General features: G+C 45.7%; 2 protein-coding genes and 1 pseudogene across 8 annotated transcripts in view; all 3 read right to left on the reverse strand.

Annotated features, from left to right (window-relative positions):
* The window catches only part of ZNF71 (zinc finger protein 71), a 38,016-nt gene extending 30,824 nt beyond the window's left edge, over nt 1–7,192 (reverse strand). For all 7 annotated transcript variants that reach the window (XR_001919605.1, XR_001919604.1, XM_018063462.1 and 4 more), the window contains exon 1: nt 7,000–7,192. The gene's annotated coding sequence lies outside the window, so the exon portion shown is untranslated. The remainder of the gene's footprint in view (nt 1–6,999) is intronic.
* On the reverse strand, nt 11,818–24,316 carry ZNF470 (zinc finger protein 470). Its single transcript, XM_018063444.1, has 5 exons — nt 23,400–24,316; nt 18,704–20,337; nt 16,264–16,390; nt 16,006–16,101; nt 11,818–13,879 (listed from the first exon to the last, which is right to left on the reverse strand). Exons 2-5 carry the CDS (start codon nt 18,854–18,856, stop codon nt 12,633–12,635), a joined length of 1,623 nt encoding a protein of 540 aa, XP_017918933.1. The 5' UTR covers nt 18,857–20,337; nt 23,400–24,316; the 3' UTR covers nt 11,818–12,632.
* LOC108638129 lies at nt 11,988–12,631 on the reverse strand (annotated as a pseudogene).

Raw genomic sequence — 26,865 nt, forward strand, 5'->3', positions numbered from 1 at the left:
CAGGACCTGGTGGAAAACCCCCTGGCCTGGCTAAAACCTTTTGTTTTTCAGCCCCTCACTTCCCTTCCCTCTTCCCCGCCCTTGCTTCCACAGGTTCCACAGGTTTCATCGGGAAAAGCCAGGAAGAGAACCGAGCCTTCAGCTCCTCCCAGAAAAGGAGGCCCCGCCCAGGGAACTCAGGGAAAACAAAAGCCAAGCGAGCGCACGGGGTCCGCAGCGATGTTGGCCACCCACCCGACCTGTCTTAAAACACAGACCAAGGAGTCTAACACGTGCTCGAGTAAAGGGCTTGCACAAAAGCTGAGCCCATGGACGGTATGAGGCCGGTAGCAGCCCCCAACGCGCCGGGCCGGGTCATCCGGGAGTCAGGTTGCTTGGGAATGCAGCCCAAAGCGGGTGGTAAACTCCATCTAAGGCTAAATACTGGCACGAGACCGACAGTCAACAAGTACCGCAAAAAAAAGTTAAAAAAAAAACTTTAAAGAGAGTTCAAGAGGGCGTAAAACCGTTAAGAGGTAAACGGGTGGGGTCCTCGCAGTCCGCCCGGAAGATTCAACCCCGCGGCCCCCGGCCGGCAACCAGATGCCGCTGGGCGCATTTCTACCGCTTCGGTGAGCCGCAACAGGCTCCGGGATGGCTAAAAAGGCCCGGTGGAAAAGGTGGCTGGTGGGGGGGGTGGGGCCCCGGGGTGGGGCCCTGGGGTGGGACCCCCCCCCACCCCCCGCCGTCTTGCGGCGGAGGGTTCACCCTCCCGGAGTGTTACAGCCCCCCCAGCAGCAGCGCTGCCAACTCCCGGGGCCAAGGGAGCCAGCCCTCATCGCTGTGCTCTCCCCCCTCCCAGCGCCCCCTCCCCACGGGGGGCCACGCGGGGGGGGGGTGTCTCTTCCCAGGGGGGCATCTCCGAGTGTACTGCCGGACTCTTATGGCCGGCCTTAGAGCGGCCGCCAAGAAGCCAACTAATTTGGCCAAAATTAACTCAGTGAGGCAGGAACCAAATGAGAGCCCAGCAGCCTTCTTTGAAAGGATAATAAAAGCTTTTAGACAGTATACCCCTATGGACCCACAGGCAGATGAGTCACGAGTGGCAGTTATGTTAACATTTGTAAATCAAGCAGCCCCTGATATTAAAAAAAGTTACAAAAGATAAAAAAGTTAAATAAACAATCCTTGCCAAGATCTAGTGAGGGCAGCCGAGTTTTTAATCGTAGAGAGACCCCAAAAGAGAGAGAGGACCGCATTTAAAAAAAAACAAAACAAAACACTGGTTGCCTTCATGGTGGACATGGGAGCCCAATACTCAGTCTTAAACCAAAAGATGGACCTATGTCTGAAAAAAAGTAGCTGGGGTGCAGGGAGCAACCGGGACTAAACGATATGGATGGACTACACAACGGCATGTGAACTTGGGGGCCCACCAGGTGACCCATTCTTTTCTGGTGATACCTGAGTGTCCAGCGCCCTTGTTGGGAAGGGATTTACTGTCTAAAGTGAATGCCCAAATTCATTTCGACCACAGACAAGTGTCGGTTCTAGATGGGATCGGGCATCCTCTTCAGGTCGTGTCTCTGGCATTAAAAGATAAATACAGACTCTACTTGCCGGAGGCCCCAGTGACAATAAGCCCCAAAGTACAACCATGGGTTCAAAGATACCCTCAGGCCTGGGCTAAAACAGCAGAAATGGGACTAGCCAAACAGAGGCCCCCTATCATTGTGGAACTGAAAGCCAGTGCTTCCCCGGTGAGGGTACGACAGTATCCCATGAGTCAAGAGGCTCGACAAAAAATTACTCCTCACATACAACGCCTCATAGACGCTGGGGTCCTAAAAAGGTGCCGGTCCCCATGAAACACTCCCCTGTTGCCTGTAAAAAAGCCTGGGGGACTGATTTTAGGCCGGTTCAAGATCTACGAGAAGTCAACAAACGGGTGAATGATATTCATCCTACGGTTCCTAACCCTTATACATTGCTAAGCAACTTGCCTCCAAACTACATTTGCTATACTGTTTTAGATTTAAAAGATGCCTTTTTCAGTTTGCCTCTTGCCCCCGCAAGCCAAGAGATCTTTGCCTTCAAATGGCAAAAAGACAGTGGTCAGACCCCTGTACAGATGACATGGACTTGCTTACCACAGGGTTTCAAAAACTCGCCCATGTTATTTAATGAGGCCCTGGATGAAGACCTCTGTGAGTATCAGGTTGAACACCCTACCACTGTTTTATTACAATATGTTGATGACCTTATGCTGGCAGCAGCTACAAAAAAAAGAGTGCCAAGAGGCAACAGGTGACCTTCTCCAAACCTTGGGGACTTTAGGTTACAGGGCCAGTGCCAAAAAGGCCCAGATTGCCAAGCAAGAGGTTACATACCTCGGTTATAAGATAAAGCAGGGCCAGAGGTGGCTAACACAGGCTATAAAAGAAACCATCCTCCAGATCCCTGAGCCGGCTAACCCTTAACAAGTAAAAAAATTTCTGGGAACTGTGGGATATTGCCGGTTGTGGGTCTTGGGGTTTGCAAAAAAGGCCAGGCCCCTATATAAAGGGACCAAAAAAAACAAGGACTGGAAATGGACTGAGCCAATGAAGAAGGCCTTCCAAGAGCTCAGGCGAGCCTTGCTAGAGGCTCCTGCCCTTGCCCTCCCTGATCCATCTAAGCCTTTCCAATTATTTGTAGATGAAAAGCGGGGGATAGAAAAAGGGGTACTAACACAGAACTGGGGACCATGGAAGCGACCTGTAGCTTACCTTTCCAAGAGACTGGACCCAGTGGCAGCCGGATGGCCACCTTGCCTCCGTATTATCGCGGCCACCGCGCTCTTAGTCCATGATGCTGATAAACTGACTTATGGACAGAGACTCTTGGTCTACACTCCTCATGCCATAGAGAGAATTTTAAAGCAACCCCCAGGTAAATGGATTTCTAATGCCCGCTTGACGCACTACCAGGCCTTGCTACTTGACACCCCACGGATTCATTTCCAAACGTCCTGCACTCTAAATCCGGCCACTCTTTTGCCCAATCCGGGGGAAAATAGCCCCTTCCATGATTGTGATGAGATACTGGCCGGGGTAACAGCAATGCAAAAGGACTTAACCGATACTCCACTGGATAACAGTGAGCTAATATGGTTTACAGATGGCAGCAGTTATGTAAAAGATGGACAGAGACGGGCGGGAGCCGCAGTAGTAGATGACTCTGGACAGACCATATGGCAGAGGCCCTTCCCCCGGATACCTCAGCACAAAAGGCAGAGTTAATTGCCCTGATTCAAGCATTAGAGAGAGCCAAAAAAAACAAAAACTATTTTCACTGACAGTTGCTATGCTTTTGGCACGGTACACATCCAGGGCCCGATATATCAGAAACGGGGGTTTTTGACAGCTGAAGAAAAAAAATTTAAAACTTCCCTGAAATCCGTAGACTTTTAGAGGCTGTACAGATGCCTCGGGCTGTGTCAATAGTACACGTACCTGGACACCAGAAGGGTGACAGCCCCACGGCACGAGGGAATCGTGCCGCAGACCACCTGGCAGCTCGAAAAGTAGCTGATGAAGATTTCATCACCCCTGTGTTGGCGATCGGACTTCCACCTCCAGGTATGGAAACTCTGCCCCCAACCCCTAAATATTCATCCACAGACCTTGCTTAGATCCAAGAACACACCAACCTTCAAAAAGGTAAAGATAGATGGTACCGAGACTCAGACGGCTACTTGATACTCCCTGCTCAGTTGGGACGGCAACTATGTGAGCATTTACACTTGTCTACTCATCTGGGAAAAAAAAGACTCTGATGCTCTTTCAAACTGCGTGCCTGCGATTTCCCCGGCACCAGACAACTGTAAGGAACATAGTGCATGCTTGTAAGGTATGTCAACAGATGAGGCCAGAAAAAGGACAACATGCAGGACTGAGGTATCGGGGAGAAGGACCAGGGCAACACTGGAAAATAGATTTCACCGAGGTAAGGCCAGGTTGACGGTATCGGGCCTTGGGTGCATTGCAACCCCGTACGCCCAGCTGCTTCAGCAGAGCAGGAAGACGCTAAAAAAAAATAAATAAAAAGCGTCTCTGCATCCGTCCAACCCCCTGAGGCTAAAGCTCCGGCGTCGTCGACAGGACCAAGACAACTCGTCTGGACCATCTTATGGATGACCATGTTACTCTGCTCCAAAGCTGCCAGCATGAACCCCACCAACCCGTCAAAATCACCTAAAAACTGCAAAATAGACTAACACATGAGATGCTTAACTCCACCACCACAATACATCCACCAAATACTTGGTGGCCAGACTTATACTTTGACCTTAAGCCGGTGGTAAATATACCCTGGAAGAGGGGCAAGCTCTGAAATCATGCATTCTGGGCATGTCCAGGTGCGCCCAGGCATAACTGAAAGATCTGTGGGGAGATACAGGGGAGACTCTGCTGTCCTAAAAAAAGAGTGTTATTTTTATGCTGATCACACAAAAATAGTTAAAAAATCTATGGCCAAAATAAGAGAGGAACTAGCCCAACGTAAACGAAAACGTGAGGCTCAACAAAGATGGTTTGAGTCTTGGTTTCAACAATCCCCTTGGTTGACCACCCTAATCTCCACCTTGCTGGGACCCCTGCTAATACTTCTGATGCTTACCTTTGGCCCATGCATTATCAATAGACTTGTAGCCTTTGTAAAGGAACGCATAAATACAGTACAGCTGTTTGTGCTTCAACAACAATATCAAACTGTGTCTCAGAACCGAGAGGAAGATTCCTCTATATGATCTAAGGACAGGGGGGAATGTTAGGGACCAAACGGTGGGCTCTAGGACCTGAGTCATGTTTACCAGAAAAAGACAGGACATGCGCTCATCCTGCCTGGCCAATCATGTAATGCCAGCTACTCCTGTAACTGAGACAAAGAACTGCCTGTATATAAGCCGCCATACTCCTTTGTTCGGGGTTCTTGTCGGATTCCCTTGTGTGGGATGAGACTTGGGCCCTAGCGCGCTAGGAATAAACAAACTCCCTTCTTGCCTTTGCATTACTGTGGTGGACTTTGCTCTCTCGGTCGGTTCGGAGATACAGGCTCGGTGCATAACACTGTTAAGGAAACATAACTCAGGTCCTGGGCTTAGTGTACCTCGCTGAGCTTGTCATAGCTGGGGTTTGGCCCCTAACAGTCTGGGGAGAGAAAGGGAGGCACGGTGAGAGGCCAGGCCTAGATCCGCCTCACAGTGCAGACAGGAGAAACACACACTTGCCCCAGAGAGGCAGGAGGGAGGGACACACACACACACACACACACACACACACACGTTAATAGCAAACACTCAGGTGCTTGCCACCTGCCAAGCACTGGACCAATACCTCTCACTTAATCCTCCTTATGCCCCTGAAAGGTGGGCACTATGTCCACCCACCCCGTTTCACTGTATGATATCTGTATGTGGAATCTAAAGTACGACAGAAACGCACGTTGACGACACAGACTCGCAGAGCAGACCTGCGGTTGCAGGGAGGAGCGGGGGCGTCAGGGAAGGTGGGCTGGGGGCCTGGGGTTAGCAGGTGCCGACTATTGTATAGAACGGAGAAACAGCAAGGCCCCACTGCGCAGCCCAGGGAATCACATTCAACATCCTGTGACAAACCATAATGGAAAAGGACATGAAAAAGCACATAAACGCATAACTAAATTGCTTTGATGTACAGCAGAAATTAACACAACATTGTAAATCCACTGTACTTCAATAAAAAAGAGAACATTATCAATTTGAATGTTGGGCCCCATAAATTTTAAACAGTGAAATTTCAAATAAAAAAGCAATATAATTATTATTATTTTTTAAAAGCCCCACTGTACATCACAAAGGATCATAAACACACAGACTGGTGTCTTCCACAAACCTCAGAGCACCATGCCTTGCACACACTAATGCCTGGGCAAGCCCTCAGCAAAAACGTCCTCTAGCTTAAAATTCTTCTATGGCTTCCCACAGGCATTAGAAATTAGGAGTCTTCACCCCTGCCCACCTGGCCCTTATGGTCTGCCCTGAGGACCTTCTGTCTCCCACTCTACTCCCCTCTCAAACACTTGGCCTCAGGTGCACTGGCCTTCGCAGCTGCTGTTCCTGCTGTCAGAAATGCTTTTCCCTTGGCTGGCTCCTTCTCACCGTCAATTCAAATGTCACCTCCGTGGAGAAGTTTCCCATTCCCAGGGCCCCAAGCTCAGGCATTAATAGCAACCACCCCTCACCCTCTGCCATCTTCTTATAGCCCGCATCATTGCTGACAACTGTCTCTTTAAAAAGTTATTTTCAAGCTTGTCATCTGTCTTCCCTCCCCAAGAATGAAAGCCCCCGGGATGCAGAAATGATCATATGTGGATTGAGATTCTGGCATCCAGCTTGTTGTTGTTTAGTCGCTAAGTCACGTCTGACTCTTTGCAACCCCTTGGAAAAGTGACAGATGAGACAGGTGGACACCTGGATGACACTCTCACAAAGACACCATGGACAGAAATAAAGGCGGACACACAACTAAGGGTGTGGACACGGGTGGTCACCCAGGGATATCCCTCAACAGGGACAGCCAAAGACTAGACAAAGGGGACACCCACGCAGACACCGATGTGCATACAGCCACACACTCACACGCAGACAGGGATTCGCCTCCTTCCCCATCCCATCAGATCAGGTTGGTAACGGCTTCCTGACTCCAGGCTTCTGCCCCGCCTCTCGCTGAGCCCGCACACCCTCTTGCTTCAGTCCTCACACCTTCCCCTCAGCCCGCCCGCCTTCGCTCAGCCCGCAGTTCCCAGCTGGGCCCTCCCGCCCCTCCCCTCGGCCCTCCCCTCGGCCCTCCCCTCGGCCCTCCCCGCCCGCACACCCTCCCCTCAGCCCGCAGTTCCCACTGGGGCCCTGGCGCCCCCCTTCAGTCCGCACACCTCTTCTCGGGACCGACCCACCCACTCTCCCTCTCCTCAAGCCCCTACCCCGGCCACCCCCGGACTCACCCACGCCGCTCGGTCTGGACAATGACCACCGCGCTAGGCGCGCCAGGCCGCGCGGCGCCTGCGCGGTCGGCCCGACCACACTTCCCAGAAGCCCGCGCGCGGAGCGGAACCCACCCGAGACCCGACCGCGCCCCTCCACTCCCAGAGGCCCGCGCGGCACCGGAGCCGCGGCCAAAGAAGTTGGGTAGGAAGAGGGGAGGAATCGAGGGCTGGAACGAGAGAAGGAAAACGGAGAGTGGAGGGAGATGGGGGAGGGAAGGGCAGACGAGTGGAGAGGAGAGGATTTGCTTAGAGAGGAAGAGGGGAGGAGAGAAAATTCCGGAAAAGGAGGGTGCCCGGTCCACCCATCTCCTGGGCTGGACTGAGGGATGCTTCTGGGCAGGTTACTTCAGCGTGAGGTTATACAAAATAGCTGAATTATAGAAAATTTGTGAAACATACAGAGATGCAAAGTAACAAACGATCATAAAAAAACCGTATTTACCCTTTTTATCGTGGCTTCCCTGATAGCTCAGTTGGTAAAGAATCCACCTGAAATGCAGGAAGCCCCCCAGGTTTGATTCCTGGGTCAGGAAGATCTGCTGGAGAAGGGGATAGGCTACCCACTCCAGTATTCTTGGGCTTCCCTTATGGTTCAGCTGGTAAAGAATCTGTCTGCAATGCGAGAGACCTGGGTTCGATCCCTGGTTGGGAAGATCCCCTGGAGAAGGGAAAGGCTACCCACTCGAGTATTCTGGCCTGGAGAACTCCATAAACTGTGTATGTATAGTCCATGGAGCCGCAGAGTCAGATATGACTAAGCAACTCAACTTATATGCCAGCTTCTGTTGTTGACGTTTTTGACTTAAGAACGTGTTTAATCCTCACAACCAAGCTTCCAGGTGAGACAGTGGTACAGAGGAGAGAGGCGGCACAGGAGGACCATGGCGGGCTGGGGTGGGAACCAGGCCTTCCGGCTGGGCCTCTTACACCATAAATCACAAAGCCAAGCACAAGAGCATTTGCTGAAATGTCTGGGTGGCCACAGAAATGTGAAGAGTCAGCTAGTCTTAGGTAGTCATTAATGACTTCCATTAAATATTTTGACAAATGTAGATATACACATGCAGCTGTGAAAAAAAAAATAACAGAAATCATAGAGGTCCAGTGTACCGTTTATCTGGTTCCTGTAAGGATGATATCTGTTGTTACCTAACCAGGTTCAGTTGCCCAAGGCACAGCAAGAAAGACAACATTTGCAACAAGGAAAAGGTTTAATCCTAGGCAGCCAAGCAAGGAGGTGGGAGAACATCTCACCTGCCTCCCTGAGGGGAGGGGCTGGAGATATTTCGGGTTAAAGCAGCAGAATGGTCTTAGGGATGGGGAAAGGTACTGGAGGTGGGGGAAAGTGAGACAATCTGTGTTCTGTGCAGGCCTGTCTGAGTGACATGCTTCCTCATGTACTCAACAGTAACACAGGGTATGGCCAGCTACTCAAAAGAAAAGGAGATTACAGTCAAAAGAAGGCAAGGAAAACTGGGCAGAGAAAAACAGAAAAACATGTATTTAGGGGCTTATTTTTGATATGAGTTCACACTAGATTACAGGTCTAAAAAATGCTTTTCATTTAATATAGCACAACTATCTTTTATGGCTATATACACTTTTCAACAGTTGCATATAATTCTATTGAATGATTTGAGTGTAATTAACTTACCCCTTTGCCCATGACCGTACACTGCTAAGAGTTTTTCATTAAAAAGTTTTCCCATTATACATTTACCTACCTTTGTACACTTTGGCTTCTGAGGAATATTGATTCAAATGGTCTATATCTATATAGCAATTTATATAATGGGAAATGGATTTGCCTTGTTTTTCACATTCACCAAAACTGGATAATTATCACTCTTCTATGGTTTAAATCAGTCTACTGGGGAAAAAAAAAGTAGATTACATTATCACTTTATTTTGCATTGCCTTGACTACTAATGATAGTGGGTAATTTTCTTTTGCTGTTTTCATTTCATTTTCTTTAAAGTGGCCACTGTTGTTGTTTAGTTGCTAAGTCATGTCTGACTCTGCTACCCCATGGTCTGTGGCCTGCCAGCCTCTTGTCCATGGGATTTCCCAGGCAAGAATACTGGTGTGGGTTGCTGTTAGCACTGTCCATTTTCCTGAGTTGCAGGTGTTACTATTACTGATTTGTAACAGTACTTTTAATATCAGGGAGTATTGCCCTTTGTCATATTTGTTGCAGACATTTTTTTCAGTCTCTCATTTATCTCTTAACTGATGCTTTCACACAGAAGTGTTACTCAGTTTAATGTCACCTCCTGCGTTATGTGTACTGCTTAAGAAAGTGTGCCTCAAGCCAAGGTTACAGAAATATTCTGTTTTTCTTGTACTTTAGTATTGTAGATTTAGCGCTCTGTCAGAACTTCATCGGGGCAAAGCATACATCTATGTCTTTCCAGAGAGCTAACTGTCCCAAGGCCATCTGATCAATCTGCCTTCGCCCCACTGAAATGAAAAATCCTTTTTATCATATATAAGGGCAATCAAAAATCTCCACACGCTCTTGATAAGACCACCTATCTCCGAGCCTCTATGCCAAAGTAAAGAGGAAGCCCCAAACGCCATTTTCCAGTGCTTGTGTCCTCTTGATATGAACTCCCCTCACATGGCCTTACGTAGCAGCCAAGAGGAAACTGGAGAGCTCGGGATGCTCCAGGTACCTCCAGGTGTATGAAGTGCTCCAGGTATAAGTGTTCTCCACCAGGAGTAAGAGTATCTACTAGAGGGCAGGGGATCTTTTTTTAGATGATGAAAATATTCTAAAATTAAATGTGGTGATGGTTACACAACCCTGAACATACTAAAAGTCACTGAATTATATATATATATGGCTTCCTAAGTGTAAAGAATCCTCCTGCTAACATAGGAGACACAAGAGACTCAGTTTCCATCCCTGGGTCAGGAAGGAACACTGAAGGAGGAAATGGGAACCCACTCCAGTATTCTTGCCTGGAATGTTCCGTGGAAAGAGGAGCCTGATGGGCTACAGTCCAGGACATCACAGAGTCAGACACCACTGAACACACACAGACACACAGACACAGACACACACAGACACAGAGACACACACACGCACGCACCTCTCAGCAGTGAAAGTGCTGAATCCTAACCACTGGACTGCCAGGGAATTCCTTGAATCATATACTTTAAGTGGGTGAGTTATAGCTCAGTAAGACTGCTGCCAAAACAAAATGTAACATTTGATCCCTGGTCAGGGAACTAGATCCCTTATGCCGCAACTAAGGATTCTGCATGCTGTAACTAAAACCCAGCACAGAAAACAAAAATCTCTAACAGCCTCTAAATCACAATTCACAAAGTGTGAAAAGAACTCTCATGAACCTTGTTAAACCATCAGTTCTCCCTGAAACACTCAAAGCATTGTAATTATCCACTTTGAGACTATCACAATTATTCTCATTATGTCCTTTGTGGCTGACAGCTTTTTCTAGTTCTTCCCTCACCCTTTGGCTCTAATGCCCATATGTTCTGGGGGGTGTAAGGCATCCCCTGCCAGCACCCTGGATCCCCCTGGATCCCTCTTAAGATCGTTTCACATCATGGTACATGTCACATACTGACTATATAGTATTGCATTTCAAATTTGAGTTTGTCTTTTCCCACTAGATCTGCAAGATCAAACTTTTTTCAGTACATATAACACCTTGCTGCATCCCCAGTACCTAAAACAGTGCCTGGAACATTAGTAAATGTTCAACTAATCTTAATTTAATGAGTATTACCGTACTATACTCCTTGTTATATCGCAATACCATATGGATGGTCAAAATGAGCTTGTCAGCTTACACACTGGGACTTCTACTGGAGTACCAGTGAATTCACGTATTTAACTTGGGAAGAAATGTCTTTGCCAGACTGAGTATGTCTATACAGAGACATGTCTAGCTTTTCATTTCCTCTGCGTTTTAATATTTTAAAAATATTTAACATCTACATTCAAAAGCCAACTGCAGTATGTATGTTTTCCTGTTTTGGTATTTGTCTTGTCCGTCTCACAGAACAAGATGGGAAGCTTTACTGTATTTATTTTATATGCTAGAATAATTCAGTATCACAGGAGCTGTCTGTGGTACTTTCCCACAGTTAAAGTGTTGAACTATCTTTTGTAGTTTATTTCATGGCTATTAACCTACTCAAGTTTTCTGGCCGGTTCATTTTAGTTTACTTTTAATACTTTCCCCTGGCAAGTCCCACATTCTACCCAATGCTTTTGTTCTAACTGGCCTAGTCTCACTCCTAAGTGCCAGGTGCGGTGAGATTTCCTCACCAATGATGCTAGATGTCTCCTTTTTTTAAGCCTTATTCTGCTAAACGTTGTTGTTGTTTAGTCACTGTGTAGTGTCTGACTCTTTTGCGACCGCGTGGATTGTATCCCAGCAGGCTCCTCTGTCCATGGGATTTCCCAGGCAACAATATGGATTGGGTTGCCATTTCCCCCTCCAGTAGATGTCTTTTTATTCATACAGAGGGAAGAGCAAGCCACCATGTTACCCTGGATATCATAGAATCTTTCAATTCTGAATGTGTTCATCTTTCCGACCTACAAGGAGAGTAGAGTTCTCTGTTTACTCTAAAATTTTAGGCTTCTTAGTCTTGACCTACTGACTCATTATACTTGTAGCTTAACATCACTGTAAGGAAAATTCTACCTTAATGGCACTAATTATAAGTCTATGATAGCATGCTAAATGCTTTAAGTGGATTACCTATTTTTCAAAATAAGTGCTTTAAATGGAAAAGTAACATGAATAAATTCTTTATTTTTAAAAGATTCAGTTGGCTACAGTGTTAAAAATACACTTGAGGGGAGCAAGAGGAAATATGGTTGTAATGCTATGCAGAAATCCAAATGAGATGGCTGCATCTTGAACTGTGATAATGACACGCTGAGCTAGAAAAAAAGTGATCGATTCTAGAAATGTTTAGAAGATTGAAACTAGAGGACGTGGTGGTAGGAAGAGGAGGCAATCACCGAGGACGAGTCTCCAGCATGACTTCGCTGATGGTGAGCAAGATGTACAGTCTACCTAAACGCTTTTCCACATGCTTTACACTTATACGGCCTTTCTGCAGTGTGAACTCTCCTGTGCAGTGCCAGATGGGCAGTCTGGCTGGAGGCCTCGTTGCATTCCTTACACTCGTAAGGTTTCTCTCCTGTGTGAATTCTCTGATGCAGAGTAAGGGATTTACGATGACTAAAGGCTTTTCCACGGATGCTGCATTTGTAAGTTTTCTCGCCCATGTGACGCCTTTGGTGACAGATCAGGGATGCCCTCTGTCTGAACGCCTTCCCACATTCGAGACACGCATAGGGTCTTTTGCCAGTGGGAAGTCTCTGATGTTGAGCAAGATAGGCGCCATTACTGAAGGCCTTCCCACATTGAAAACATTCATAAGGCTTCTCACCGGTGTGAACTCCCTGGTGCTGAATAAGGTGAGCAATCTGACTGAAGGCCTTACCACTCCTTCCATTCATGTGGTTTCTCTCCAGTGTGTATCTTCTGACGCTGTGCAAGATGAGCACTCTGGCTGAAGGTTTTGCTGCAGTCCCTACATTAGTAAGCTTTCTCCCCAGTATGAGTTCTCTGATGGTGGGCGAGGTGCGTGCTCTGCCGGAAGGCTTTCCCACATTCCTTACATTCATAGGGTTTCTCTCCAGTATGGACTCTCTGATGAAGAGTGAGCGAGCCACGATGGCTAAAGGCTTTCTCACAGATACTACATTCATAGGGTTTCTCTCCTGTATGAATTCTCTGATGGACGGTCAGGGAGGAGCCATGGCTAAAAGCCTTTCCACACACCTTACATTTATAGGGTCTCTCTCCAGTATGGATTCTCTTATGCTGAATAAGTCCTATGTGGTCAGTGAAGGCTTTCCCACAGTCGATACAATCGAAGGGCTTTTCTCCAGTGTGACAGTACCTTCGATGGCGTGTAAGAGAAGCGTTCTGCTGGAAGGCTTTCCTACAGTCAGTGCATTTGTAGGGCCTCTTTCCAGTGTGAATCCTTCGGTGATGAGCCAGAGATGAACAATAACTAAAGGCCTTCCCACATTCGATACATTCGTAGGGTTTCTCTCCAGTGTGAGCTCTCTGGTGTTGGGCAAGATATGCAAGCTGGCTGAAGGCTTTGTCACACTGCTCACACTGATAAGGTTTTTCTCCAGTGTGAATTCTCTGGTGTTGAATGAGATGAGCATTCTGGCTGAATGCTTTTCCACACTCAGTACATTTGAAGGGTTTTTCTCCTGTGTGGATTCTCTGATGTTGAGCAAGGTGGGCACTCTGGCTAAAGGCTTTTCCGCATTCGAGACATTCATAGGGTTTCTCTCCAGTATGAATTCTCTGATGAAGAGTAAGAGTTGAGATTTTGCTGAAAGTTTTCTCACAGTTGTTACATTTCAAAAGTTTCTTTTCTCCATAGACCTGCTTGTCTTTTTTCACAAAGGAATGTGTCTTTAAGCTTTTCTTATCTGTGTCAAAATGATATATTCTCTCTTTGATGGGAAATACCTGTTTTATATAACATAATGTATTCAGATGAAAAATTGTCCCAGATTTGTTAAAGTGGTCTCCTTTCTCAATAAGGGTATCTATGTGACTGACTGTCTCTTGCCTAAAATGTGTCTTTGGACTTACCAGCTCCCTCTCAAACCGGTCTTCACACTTCCAGTTTTCCCCTAATGTGGAACATTCAAGGTCATAGCTTGTAAGTCTTTCCATTATCATTGCCTGAGATAACTTTTCCTCATAGATGTCCTGGTTTAGAGATAATTCCTTTTTCATCCACACATACTCCAAGCCTGAAAGATATTAAGAAAGCAAATATCTCCTTTATTTAATGCTAGAAGAACAGAAACTTACAAAACAAAACCATGTGAATCACAGCAGTTGCTGAAGCCTATAAAGGGACATGTTTTTGACAGTTCTTCAAGTTAGGTGATGTGACCATCTTTGCATTTCTAGAATAAACCCTCCTTGGCTATGGTATATTATTTCAACATGACTTTTTATTTAAGATATTGTACTAATACTTATTATTGCATTAATAATTCCCTTTTTGGGGATGTTCTTTTGGTATCGAATGTTACACTATCTTCACAATAACATTTTAAAATAGTTCTCCTTTTTATTCTCTGTCAAGGAAAACTTCAAACAATGATTTTTTTCTTTACAAGCTTTATATAATTACTGTGTGAAACTATCTGGGGTTAATTGCTTCTTTTTGGGGAGGAAGCAGTTCTTAAACGACTTCCTACATGTTTTCAGTGGTACCTGGTCTGTTCAAATTTTCTATCTCTGGTGTCAGTTCTGGTAATTACAGTCTCATAAAGTATCATCCACTTCATTCAGATTTTCAAATTGTTTACAAATAGTTGAGTTTCAAAAATGGATTCATATCATTCTTTTAAGTACTTAGGCATCATTTACCATTATTTCTTTCCTTGTGTCTTCTCTCATTTGTCCTGACAGTTTATATACTTTTATCTCTAGCAATATAAATCACTATGTGTAACTTATTTCAGTTTTCCTGAGATTCATTGTTTTTTCTAATATCTTGAGTTGGATGCTTAATTCATTTAAAAATTATTTATTGTTTATTAACATACAGTGTTAGTGACCTACCAACATCCACTTCTTGAAACTCTGAGAACTGAAAGCAGGAAAAGGCCACACAGCAAGCCTCAGAATAAACTAACCTCCTCACTTGAAGCTCATCTCCCTGCAGTATATGTCCACAGGCTCTCATCTATTGCTCTAAACCAGAAAAAAAATCTTTTAAGCAGGACAGGGTGAAAAAACTAATAAACTGAAGAAAGTAACCTAAGCCAAAAACTCCTAGTAAGTACAATAAAAGGGAGAAGACAGACAAAGAAGAAGGAAATAGGTAACATTAGTGAGTTACTTTCTTCATCTTTCATATGGGTATCAAAAGATGTTATTTTGAATCTCAAGTGGATGAGTTTTAAAATGCAAATTAAAAAATACATGAAGTCATAAAGTTAACAACTTTTAGAACTAAAGTTTTTCAATTCAAGGGGTGGGATGATGTGAAGGAGGATTAAAGAAAAAGCATAGACAACAAAACAAAAAGAAACAACAACAATAAAGAGAAAAATGATTAAAAGCAGAGAGAAAAATATAGTTATATACTGGTTAACTTGATAAGTCACATTTTAAAGAAAGGAAACATTTAAACAAGTTTGAAAAATTGGACACAAACCTGCCTAAAGAATTAAAAAAATGGCTCAAAATCAGGAATAATTATAAAATATAGTACTTGAGCAGAACTAGGTAAACATCACTGGAACACAACAGAGTTCAGAAACAGACTGGTATTGGTAGAAAGTCAGTAAAGGTTGTATGTTGTACCAGTGGGGAAAAGAAGAAAAGACCCACTTAAAAAATACTGGTAGAGGAGTTCCCTGGTAGTCCAGTGGTTTACAGTTGGCCTGCCACTGCAGGGGACATGGGTTTGATCCCTGGTCTGGGAAAATCCCACATGCTGCAGGGCAGCTAAGCCTGTACACCACAACTACTATGCCCACGTCCCGTGACTACTGAAGCCTGCTCACCCAGAGCCTGTGCTCTGCAACAAGAGAAGCCACCCCAAGGAGAAGCCCGTGCACTGCAATGAAGGGTCGCCCTGCTCACCGCAACTAGAGAAAGTCTGTGGCGCGGCAACAAAGAACCAGGATAGCCAAAAATAATTAAATAAAAGGTTGTGTATATTTGTGTGCGCAACTGCTCAGTTGTAGCCCGACAGGCTCCTCTGTCCATAACATTTAAAATGGTACCAAAAAAAAAAAAAAATGTAGAAGAAAAGGTTTCAGTTTGGGAAGGACTTGGAGAGGTGTTTTCCAACAAGTGTCAGAGGGAAGAAACCCCTTTAGAATTGTTTTCCCAGCTGTAGCCATCCCGCATTTACCTGGGCACAGGCCTCTGGTCAACTCTCCTTTCATCATCCAGGGCTCTTTATCTTGCTCCAGGAAAGAGATCACATCTGGTTTTGAAATGCAAAGACCTGTATGTAAGAGAAAACAAGAACATTACCTATGCTGTGGATATTCCAGAGCTAAGTGGTCCTGAGAAAGAGAAACATCGCAGGAAAATGCTGATAAGATATGACAGACTACTGAGGTGGAAAGACTCCGAAGGGGAGACAGAAGGCGGCAAACACTCTCACCCAGCGAAGCCAGGTTGCTGTAGTTCTCTAACATCACTTTCTTGTACAAAGTCCTCTGAGCAAGAGTCAGCCATTCCCACTCATCTTGGGAGAAGTCGACGGCTACATCCATGAAAGTCACTGCATCCTGAAATTACACAAATGTCCTCTTGCACAATTAGCATTCATCCCCTGACTTAGCTGGCTCTAGGGTTATAAGTTAGGGAAAAAAAACTGGGTGAGTAATTGCAGTGGGCTGTCTAAATGATAGAGATCAAGTAGTTAGTTGAACTGAACAACTTTTCTACCTAGTTATACTTTACATATTAGGAAAAAGAAAAATACAGAGATGCTCTCTGCTCTTAAAGCATTTTATGGTGTGAGGAGATATTCTCACATGAAAAAATGCTGACTGCATTCAAAACTGAGTGTCATCAGAATTTTGGTTACCTGATGCAAAGAGCCAACTCACTGGAAAAGACGTTAATGCTGGGAAAGATTGACGGCAGAAGGAGAGGGGGGTGGCAGAGGATGAGATGGTTAGAAAGCATCACTGACTCAATTCACATGAATTTGAGCAAACTCCGGGAGATAGTGAAGGACAAGGAAGCCTGGTATGCTGCAGTCCATGGGGTCACAAAGAGCAGGGCACAACTTAGTGACTGAACAACAACAATAATCATGGGAATTTCCCTGGCAGTCCAGTTGTTAAGATGCTATGCTCCCTCCCACTGCAGGGGACATGGGTTCGACCCCTAAGATCCTGCATGCCTTGCAGTGCAGCCAAAAACACGCCACAACAAAACAAACAAAACCCCTAGAATATTACGAAGCAGTGAATTATTTTATATGTTAGGAGTTAGCTCACTTTTCTACAAGGAGAATCTAAAGAGCTCTGGGACTGCAATAGAAAGTTTCAAGGAATGAGGCTGACCTGATGAGCATGACTTCAAGCTCCACAATATATTCTAAGAAATCTTAGTGTTCTTGAGATACCGAGGTATGCCTAAAAAATGAAAGAAAAACTGCCTAGCAGTACTATTCTCTTTTGAAATACAAATATATTTGGATTAGGAGAGAACTCATTTGGCAAACTGTTTTTTGATAAGCTGCTGAGAAGTGTCAGGAGAGATCATACGAGATAAGCACATGACAAGCAACCCGTGTCTTGTTACATGAACTGAATTTATAACCAACCATGAAGTGAGGCTGGTTCTAGGGCTGATGGGAGATTTTCCGTTCCTCTTTTTGTGATTTCATTTATATTAATATCTAAGAATCATTTCCATAAATATCTAAGAATGAGTTTTGAATATACAGCAGTCTTGAGTAAGACCAGAGAAAAAGGTCAGATTATTCCAAAGAGTTCAGACTCTAGCACTGGCTAGCTGGGTGATCTTTGCCAAGTCGATCAACTCCTTTGTGCTTCAAGATTTCCCTCCTAAAAAATATGAGAATAATTTTAGTACCTACCTTAGAGCAGCACGGTGAGAATTAAATGAAGCAACAGGCACAGTACAGGCTAAGTACTCAAGAATTGTTGTCTATGATAATGATAAAGGAAAGATAGGAATGAAAGAAGAGGAGCCCAGAAAGAGGTGAAACATTTGGTTTAATATTTCAATAAAAGCTTTACTTACATTTCACTTTACTAATTTCAGTATGCTATGGTAGTTAAGAACTTGGCTGTGGTGGTGTCACACAGAAATAATTCTCATAAACACACAGGATTATGAGAGACAGTGGAGGGAGAGCTCGTGGAAGAGCAACTCCCTCAGGACACTGCTGAGAGCATATCTAGCAGAAGCTTATCTGACAGCTCAGAGGAGCATGACAAAAATCAGAAATCAAGCACAAAGGCAAACATGAGGGAAATGGAATGAGCGTGTACACTACTTCTCTGAAGTCAGTGAAGGATCACACGGGATTCATAAGGACTTGTTCTGTGTGCAGAACAGTATCTGCAGTGGGCTGGTATATCAGCCAAACTATCTGTCTCATGGGCATGAGAAAGGTCACACAAGAAAGAACACAGCTGCAAGACAGCAGAGCGTATATGAAGACTAGAAAGTATATCCTCCCACACATGGTCTCTGAAGCCAGAACACCTATGTTCAAGTCCTGTTCTGCTCAGCAAACCTAAGCTATTAGTTTTGTTTTCAACCACTTAAGATATTTTAAATTCAAAAGAATAGTCGACTGCATTACATAGAAATATCTGTGACTAGATGGACACTGAGTTTGAGCGAGCTCCGGGAGTTGGTGATGGACAGGGAAGCCTGGCGTGCTGCAGTCCTTGGGGTTGCAAAGAGTCGGACATGACTGAGCAACTGAACTGAACTGACCTACCATTTCTGCTGCACTTCCTTAAATCCCAATGTTCCAATTTTCAGAAGGAAGCAAACTTGCCAAAGTCCTGGAAAGCAAGCTAGTACTTTAGGAGAAAAAAGGGAATACTAACCAGGGACATGGCTTTAAGAAGTTCAATTCCCATCACCTCTTCTTCCTGGCTCCTCATGTGGAGAAGGGCTTTACCCCGAGAGGGCAGAGCTGGGAGGAGGAGAAAGGAATGATGTGAAACTGAGCAGCTCTGACAGTCACAGCCCAGAAGCATCGCCCTTCAGCCCCGTCTGTTCTCTACTCCATGCTCCATTCCTGCTGCACCCTCCTCTCACAGTCCAGGAAGTCGCTGGGAGACCTTTAGTTTACAGCTGGGGTTCTGCTCTGCTCTGGATTTCCAGGCTGAGCACAATCGCTCTCTCACCCAAATCCACCCTTTCAATAATAATACAGATGTATAAGGCATGCTGTATATATTAAAACTCTGATTTGACCATCAGAATCTTCAACAAAAATGGGGAGTATTGTCACAGTTTCACATATGAAAGCTCTGGGAAGTAAAGTATTTTGCACAAGTCACAAGCTTGTAAACAGTGGAGCCTAGTCACTAACGTAGATTTGCCTGACTTCCACCCAAGTTATTTACTCAAGCAGACACCAGAATATAACAGAAAAAAATCCCCCATGTGCAAGTAACTACTAAGGATTTGCAAAGAGTCTATGAGACTTGAAAAAAGCCATCTTCCCGAGAAAGAAGTATTACCACCTTGGTTACAACAGAGCCCACGTGGCTTGCAGATAGCTGGACCAAAAACCTGTCAGGAGACTCAGGTTCCCATTATGCTTTGTGACAAACTAGTTAGTTCTGAAGAAGTCCCCTGTCCCCTAAGCCAAGTTTCTTCAATCAGGAAGAGGATAAACTGACTTGATTCTGGTTTCTTTCTTCTAAACTCCAGTGCTTTTTCAAAGCATTATAATGATGATTAAAAGAACGAACACTTATTAAGCACTGGTTATTATGTGGTAGGGACTACACTATGTACTTCACAGGTATGAGCTCACTTAATCCTTGTAACAGTATATATAATATCGTCCTCATTTTACATAACAAAAGCTAGGTCTGAAAGTTTAAAGAAAAAAACTCCTGCAGTGGAGGTCTTGGGATCTGAACTCTTGAACTTATTTAACCTTCTCAGGGTCAGTTTCTCAAGTGTCAAAGGTGGTTAAGAATGTCAGCCCAAGCAGATGTTGAAGGGCTTACATGAGACCCAGAATGAGGGGGGACTCTAGACTCAGCCTGTCTTGGATGTGAATCCTGGCTCCTCTACTTACTAGTGATTACTTGTCCTTTCTATGCCTCAGTATCCTCCTCTGTAAAAAGGAGATAAGATAGCTTCCAGTTCATACTGTTTTCAGGTTTGGTGTTAATATCCCCCGAAGGTCTTAGAACCGTGTCTGGCCTAGAGAAAGCACTCAGTAAACATGAGCTGCCATTACTGCATGCAGAAAAACAAGTGAAGAACAGTAAGGCTATGGGCAGTGTTTCTCCCCCCGCTCTTTACTCACTCTGGCTGTGAAGGGGTGTGGCTGTGAGGCAGGAATGGGGGAATATTTCAGTAAGGCTATGGGCAGTGTTTCTTCCCCCCCCCCCCCCCCCCCCGCTTTACTCACTCTGGTTGTGAAGGGGTGCGGCTGGAGACAAAGCAGTGTGAGGCAGGAATGGGGGAATATTTCTGTTCACCTACAACAAGGTGGCTAAGCCACGGAAAGGCAGGGATCCCTCAGCACTTCCAAATGAAGCTGTGAATCTCGCCTTCCTCCCACGTCTCATCCCAGTGATAAATGGGAGAGGACTCTAACAGATTTTTAAATTCATTAATTTTTAATTGGAGGATTATTGCTTTACAATGTTGTACTGATTTATAACATATCAACATGAATCAGCCCTAAGTATACACATGTCCCCTCTATCTTGAACCTCCCTCCTACCCATCTAGGTCCTTAGAGTGCCAGGTTTCAGCACCCTGCATCATACAGCAAATTCCCACTGGATATCTGTTTTACACATGGCAATACATATGTTTCCGTGGTACTCTCTCAATTCCCCAGCCTCTCTTTCCCCAGCTGTGTCCACAAATCTATCCTCTAGGGCTGCATCTCTACTGCTACCAGGCATACCAGGATCATCAGTATCATTTTTCCAGATTCCATATGTATGTGTTAATATACGAGATTTGTTTTTCTTTCTGACTCACTTCACTCTGGAACAGGGCCCAGGTTCATCCACCTCATTAGAACTGATTCAAATGAGTTCCTTTTTATGCTGCTGCTGCTAAGTCACTTTAGTTGTGTCCGAATCCGTGTGACTCCATAGACGGCAGCACACCAGGCTCCTCTGTGCCTGGGATTCTCCAAGCAAGAACACTGGAGTGGGTTGCCATTCCCTTCTCTGTTCTTTTTTATGGCTGAGTATCAAATCCCTTACGATTTGCAGTTAAAGTGACAAATAGATTCAGGGGATTAGATCTGATAGACAGAGTGCCTGAAGAATTATGGACAGAGGTTTGTGACTTTGTACAGGAGGCAGTGATCAAGACCATCCGCAAGAAAAAGCAATGCAAAAAAGCAAAACGGCTGTCTGAGGAGGCCTTACAAATAGCTGTGAAAAGAAGAGAAGCGAAAAGCAAAAGAGATAATGGAAAGATACACCCATTTGAATGCAGAGTTCCAAAGAATAGCAAGGAGAGACAAGAAAGCCTTCCTCAGCAATCACTGCAAATAAATAGAGGAAAACAATAAAATGGGAAAGACTAGAGATCTCTTTAAGAAAACTAGAGATACCGAGAAAATATTTCATGCAAAGATGAGCACAATAAAGGAAATGGTATGGACCTAACAGAAACAAAAGATATTAAGAAGAGGTGGCAAGAATACACAGAACTATACAAAAAAGATCTTCATGACCCAGAAACCACAACGATGTGATCACTTACTTAGAGCCATACATCCTGGAATGTGAAGTCAAGTGGGCCATAGGAAGCATCACTATAAACAAAGCTAGTGGAGGTGATGGAATTCCAGTTGAGCTGTTTCAAATCGTAAATGATGATGCTGTCAAAGTGCTGCACTCAATATGCCAGCAAATCTGGAAAACTCAGCAGTGGCCACAGGACTGGAAAAGGTCAGTTTTCATTCCAATCCCAAAGAATGCTCAAACTTCTGTACAGTTGTGCTCATCTCACACACTAGCAAAATAATGCTCAAAATTCTCCAAGCCAAGCTTCAACAATATGTGAACCATGAACTTTCAGATGTTCAAGCTGGATTTAGAAAAGGCAGAGGAACCAGGGATCAAATTGCCAACATCTGTTGGATCATCGAAAAAGCAAGAGAGTGCCAGAAAAACATGTACTTTTGCTTTATTGACTATGCCAAAGTCTTTGACATATGGATCACAACAAACTGTGGATAATTCTTCAAGACATGGGAATATCAGACCACCTGCCCTGCCTCCTGAGAAATCTGTATGCAGGTCAAAAAGCAACAGTTAGAACTGGACATGGAACAACAGACTGGTTCTAAATAGGAAAAGGAGTACATCAAGGCTGTATATTGTCACCCTGCTTATTTAACTTCTATGCAGAGTACATCATGAAAAACACTGGACTGGAAGAAGCACAAGCTGGAATCAAGATTGCCGGGAGAAATATCAATAACCTCAGATATGCAGATGACACCACCCTTATGGCAGAAAGTGAAGAACTAACAAGCCTCTTGATGAAAGTGAAAGAGGAGAGTAAAAACGCTGGCTTAAAACTCAACATTCAGAAAACTAAGATCATGGCATCCGGTCCCATTACTTCATGGCAAATAGACGGGGAAACAATGGAAACAGTGAAATTTTGGGGGCTCCAAAATCACTGCAGATGGTGACTGCAGCCATAAAATTAAGACACTTACTCCTTGGAAGAAAACCTATGACAAACATATTAAAAAGCATATTAAAAAGCATATTAAAAAGCAGAGACATTACTTTACCAACAAAGGTCCATCTAGTCAAAGCTATGGTTTTTCCAGTAGTCGTGTATGGATGTGAGAGTTGGACTATTAAGAAAGCTGAGTGAGAAAGAATTGATGCTTTTGAACTGTGGTGTTCAAGAAGACTCTTGAGAGTCCCTTGGACTGACTGCAAGGAGATCCAACCAGTCCATCCTAAAGGAAATCAACCCTGAATATTCACTGGAAGGACTGATGCTGAAGCTGAAACTCTAATACTTTGGCCACCTGATGCAAAGAACTGACTCATTGGAAAACACCCTGATGCTGGGAAAGATGGAAGGTGGGAGGAGAAGGGGACCACAGAGGATGAGATGGTTGGATGGCATCACCCACGTGATGGACATGAGTTTGGGTAAATTCTGGGAGTTGCTGATGGATAGGGAAGCCTGGCGTGCTGCAGTTCATCGGGTCGCAGAGAGTAGGACACGACTGAGCAACTGAACCGAATTGAATATTCTAACACTAACAGATTAAAAAAAAAAATTAAATACTGAGGTCCTCCTTGAAGAGCAGCAGAGCACTCAGAGGTAATGTTCTAATCCTGAAGGCTCTCTCCCCTGGGTCCTTGGAGACACCCACACAGACCTGTAAGGGGAGGGCAAGTCAAGTCCAGTCCCTGAATTCAGCTCCATACTCTGGTCCTAGGTGACCGTTTAAATCTTTGAACTTCTGCGTCCACCAGAGTCTGAGGCCAGGGCCATCATCCTCCAGTCCCTGGGCCCACGAGCAGTACCCCCAACCCCAATTTCCACTCTTACCTCCATACTCAGGCCCGTGGACATGTCTGGTGTCCCGACTTCTACATCTTCCAGGCGGGCAGGGAAGAAAGGTTTTAGCCGCCCCACCCCGACCGGGCACCTTCCCAAGATTCCAAGGCTTTGGGCCACACCGAACTTTCGGTGGGGGAGTCGGGGGTGCCGGACTCGAGTGGGATGGTCTCCTCCGGGGGTGTTTTCAGCTCTCAGCCACGTAAAATCCTTCACTCGTTCCAATACACGCTGCTGGGACGGGCAAAGTGCACAAGAGACACGCGCAGAAACACGAGCCCCAGTCACACACCAGCCGCCTCCGCCGCCCGCCCGCTAGTCGCGTCACACCTGCGCGTACACACCCTCCATTCACACACGTACCCGCCTCCTCTCCCCGGTCACACCCTCCACGCACTGTCGGTCACCGTCGCCAAGTCACGCGCGCACGATGCCGACCCCCGCCCTCCCGCGCGCAGACCGAAACGCCGACCGTATGGCGCCTGCCTGGGCCCGGCTCAGCAGCGGTCGCCACCCGGACCGGTCTCTCTCCTCAGAACCGGCCAGACTCGGTCCGGGCTTCAACTCCTTGCCAGAAGTGGGCGAGTCCTCACAGCACAAGGGCCCCTGGGCAACTTAGTCCCAACAGGGACGCCGGCATTCGAAGTCGGGCGAGCAGGCTGCTAAGGCAGGGCTCCTCTCCGCTGCCTGGTGACCGCTGCCCTCGGTAACTTCTCGGTGCCTCCCCTTCCGGAATGGGGCGGCCTGGAAGCCTCACAGCTCCGACTCTGGGTCCAGAAGTCCTGGCTACCTCCCGGGGGCTTCTGGGAGCCGTCTCCGGGCTCGCACTGCGCAGGCGCAGCTGTTAAGCTCAGCGAGCTGAGACCCGGATAGCTGCGGCCTATAGTGGGCGGGGTCACAGGGTGCGTGGAGCGCGCAGGCGCAAGGAGCCCGAGGATGGTCTAGGAAGTGGGCGGAGCCTCCAGGATAGACAGAGGTTGGAGATTTCGGATCTCCTGGTGCTTTATGACTGTGTGTACATATGTGGTGGCTGGGATCGGGGACAAGGGGAGACAGGTAATTTCCAAAAGTCTGCCGATTGAAGAGGGCTTCCCAAGGGGCGCTAGTGGTAAAGAACCCGCCTACCAGTGCATGAGACTTAAGAGACACCGGTCGGATCCCTGGAATGGGAAGATCCCCTGGGGGAACCCACTCCACTATTCTTGCCTGGAGAATTCCATGGACAGAGGAGCCTGGCAGGCCACAGTCCGTAGGGTCGCATAGATTCGGACACGACGGAAGCGACTTAGCCCGCACAGGTCGAAGAACTGCCGTTTCACTTTAATTATCTGATTCACTTGTAAAAGAGCATCACATTTACCATTGAAGCCAGCATTTCTCATCGCCGTTAGTTTTTGCTAAGAGCTCTCCAGCCCCTGTGCGCAGTGGGCTTGTGATCCTGCTGTATCATGAGTATTCCTTACTAATAAAACATGGGGTTTCGTTTCTCTTTTGATCTCTTTCAACCAGTCCTCAATACACAGCTTCTCCGTAGTTCTGAGAATCACCCTCTAGAATCACCAATTTCTACATGAGCATAAAAGATGACTGTAACTTCGAAGTTACAGTATTGGAAGGATCCCAGGGGCCTTGAAGATCTACAGAACTTAACAAAACTAGGATGTGGGGAAGCAGGAATCACTTAAATGCATCAGACAGGTAGAGACGCAGAAACATTTAGGTGCTTCCAAAGGCTGACTCAGTTCCACCTATCTGCAGTCCAGGAGTGGCATTCCACATCCTTAACAGCTAGCACAAGGAGGGGCAGAGCCAACCAAGCTGAAGAGTGAACTAAAAGAAAACATCCCTGATGGCCTGTGAAAGTGAAAGTTTCTCAGTCACGCCCCGACTGTTTGCGACCCCATGGACTATACATTCCGCGGAATTCTCCAGGCCAGAATACTGAGGTGGGCAGCCGTTCCCTTCTCCAGGGGAACTTCCCAACCCAGGGATTGAACCCAAGTCTCCCGCATTGCAGGAGGATTCTTTACCAGTTGAGCCATAAGGGAAACCCATATATGAAGCCTAATATTGGCCCTGAGTTTCCAATCAAAATACAAAGAATGAAAAATCTGACTGGGTTGTTGTACTGTCCAACAGAACAATAAAAAGTGAAGAAAGACAAAGTGCCAACAAACGGCTAACGTGTTAAAGACAAAAACAGATTTCAATATATATTGAAAAAATACACATATTGGGTTGTCAAAATCTTAATTTGGGTTTTAACATGGAAAACCTGAATCAACTTTTTAGCCAACTCATATGTAGACACACATGCGCACACACACATATATTAAATATTTTGACTATGACTACAAGATCATTATACACATAAGGTTCTGCAAATCACATATTTAATATATTCTGTACGACAATACTCCATAGGAGCAAGCATAGAATTTCATCTTTATATTAACTGGACAATACTGTATTGAATAATCACAATGTCATCGATCTGTGCCATAATTAAAACTTTGCAATAAACGTTATTTCTACTTATATATTTATTCCAGTGGGACGAAACTCGTAGATCTCGAGTTTCTGTTTCAAAAGGAACGCATGTTTATGAAGCGGACAGGTCATGCCACGTTGCCGCCCCAAACCAGAGCAGGCGCGTTGACGAGGGTAATGGTGAGCAGCCTCCTGTTTTCCACACTGATACAGGCACAGCATATTAACCAGGCTAGACGTTAAGCTGTCTGAGAGTCAAGACTGGCACTAAGTTCGTAACTTCCCGACCAATGGGCTTAAGGACCTCACGCGCGCTCTTTGAGCTCTCCGAGCGTGAGGCACCTGTTGGCGTGCACCACCCATTTCCCTGCTCTGTGTGTCACAGCACTGTTCTTAAATGACACGTTTATTCGTACACGTGGTTATTTTCTGCCAGTTTTCTGCCATCTTTTTGGCACCTTCTGCCATGCCAAAGTCGATTTAAGTCTTTGTATGGGCTGGCTTACTGTCTCGATGTCTTCCAGGGCTCCACGTCCTACTCAGTAAAGCCTCTCTCCTTTCTGTGTTTGGTGGTGGTGGTTTAGTTGCTAAGCTGTGTCCGACTCTTGCAACCCCATGGAGTGTAGCCCGCCAGGCTCCTCTGTCCATGGGCGTCTCCAGGCAAGAATCCTGGAGTGGGTTGCCTGCCATTTATGTCATAATTAGAGCTGCTAAATACAATTGTCTCATATTTCTTTGTAAGGTCTAGGTATGTTGTTTTGGAAACTGGATAACTGACTGTTGAAACATCCTTTCCCCAGTGATGAAAGCCTAATCTTAAATACAGGTGGTTGTTTAGTTGCTGACTTGCGTCTGACTCTCTGGGACCCCGTGGACTGTAGCCGCCAGGCTCCTGTCAGTGGGATTCTCCAGGCAAGGGTACTGGAGTCGGTGGCCGTTTCCTTCTCCTGGGGATCTTTCCCACTCA

This window comes from Capra hircus, chromosome 18 (assembly GCF_001704415.2).
Source record: "Capra hircus breed San Clemente chromosome 18, ASM170441v1, whole genome shotgun sequence".
NCBI lineage: Eukaryota > Metazoa > Chordata > Mammalia > Artiodactyla > Bovidae > Capra > Capra hircus.

Excerpts from the sequence above, each read along its gene's own strand:
- ZNF470 (XM_018063444.1), bottom strand. The coding sequence starts at position 18,856 with ATGCTTCTGGGCTGTGACTGTCAGAGCTGCTCAGTTTCACATCATTCC. Across the intron at positions 16,102-16,263 it reads CAGCAACCTGGCTTCGCTGG|GTCTTTGCATTTCAAAACCA; the intron begins GTGAGAGTGTTT and ends TCTTACATACAG. Across the intron at positions 13,880-16,005 it reads GACCAGAGGCCTGTGCCCAG|GCTTGGAGTATGTGTGGATG; the intron begins GTAAATGCGGGA and ends AATATCTTTCAG.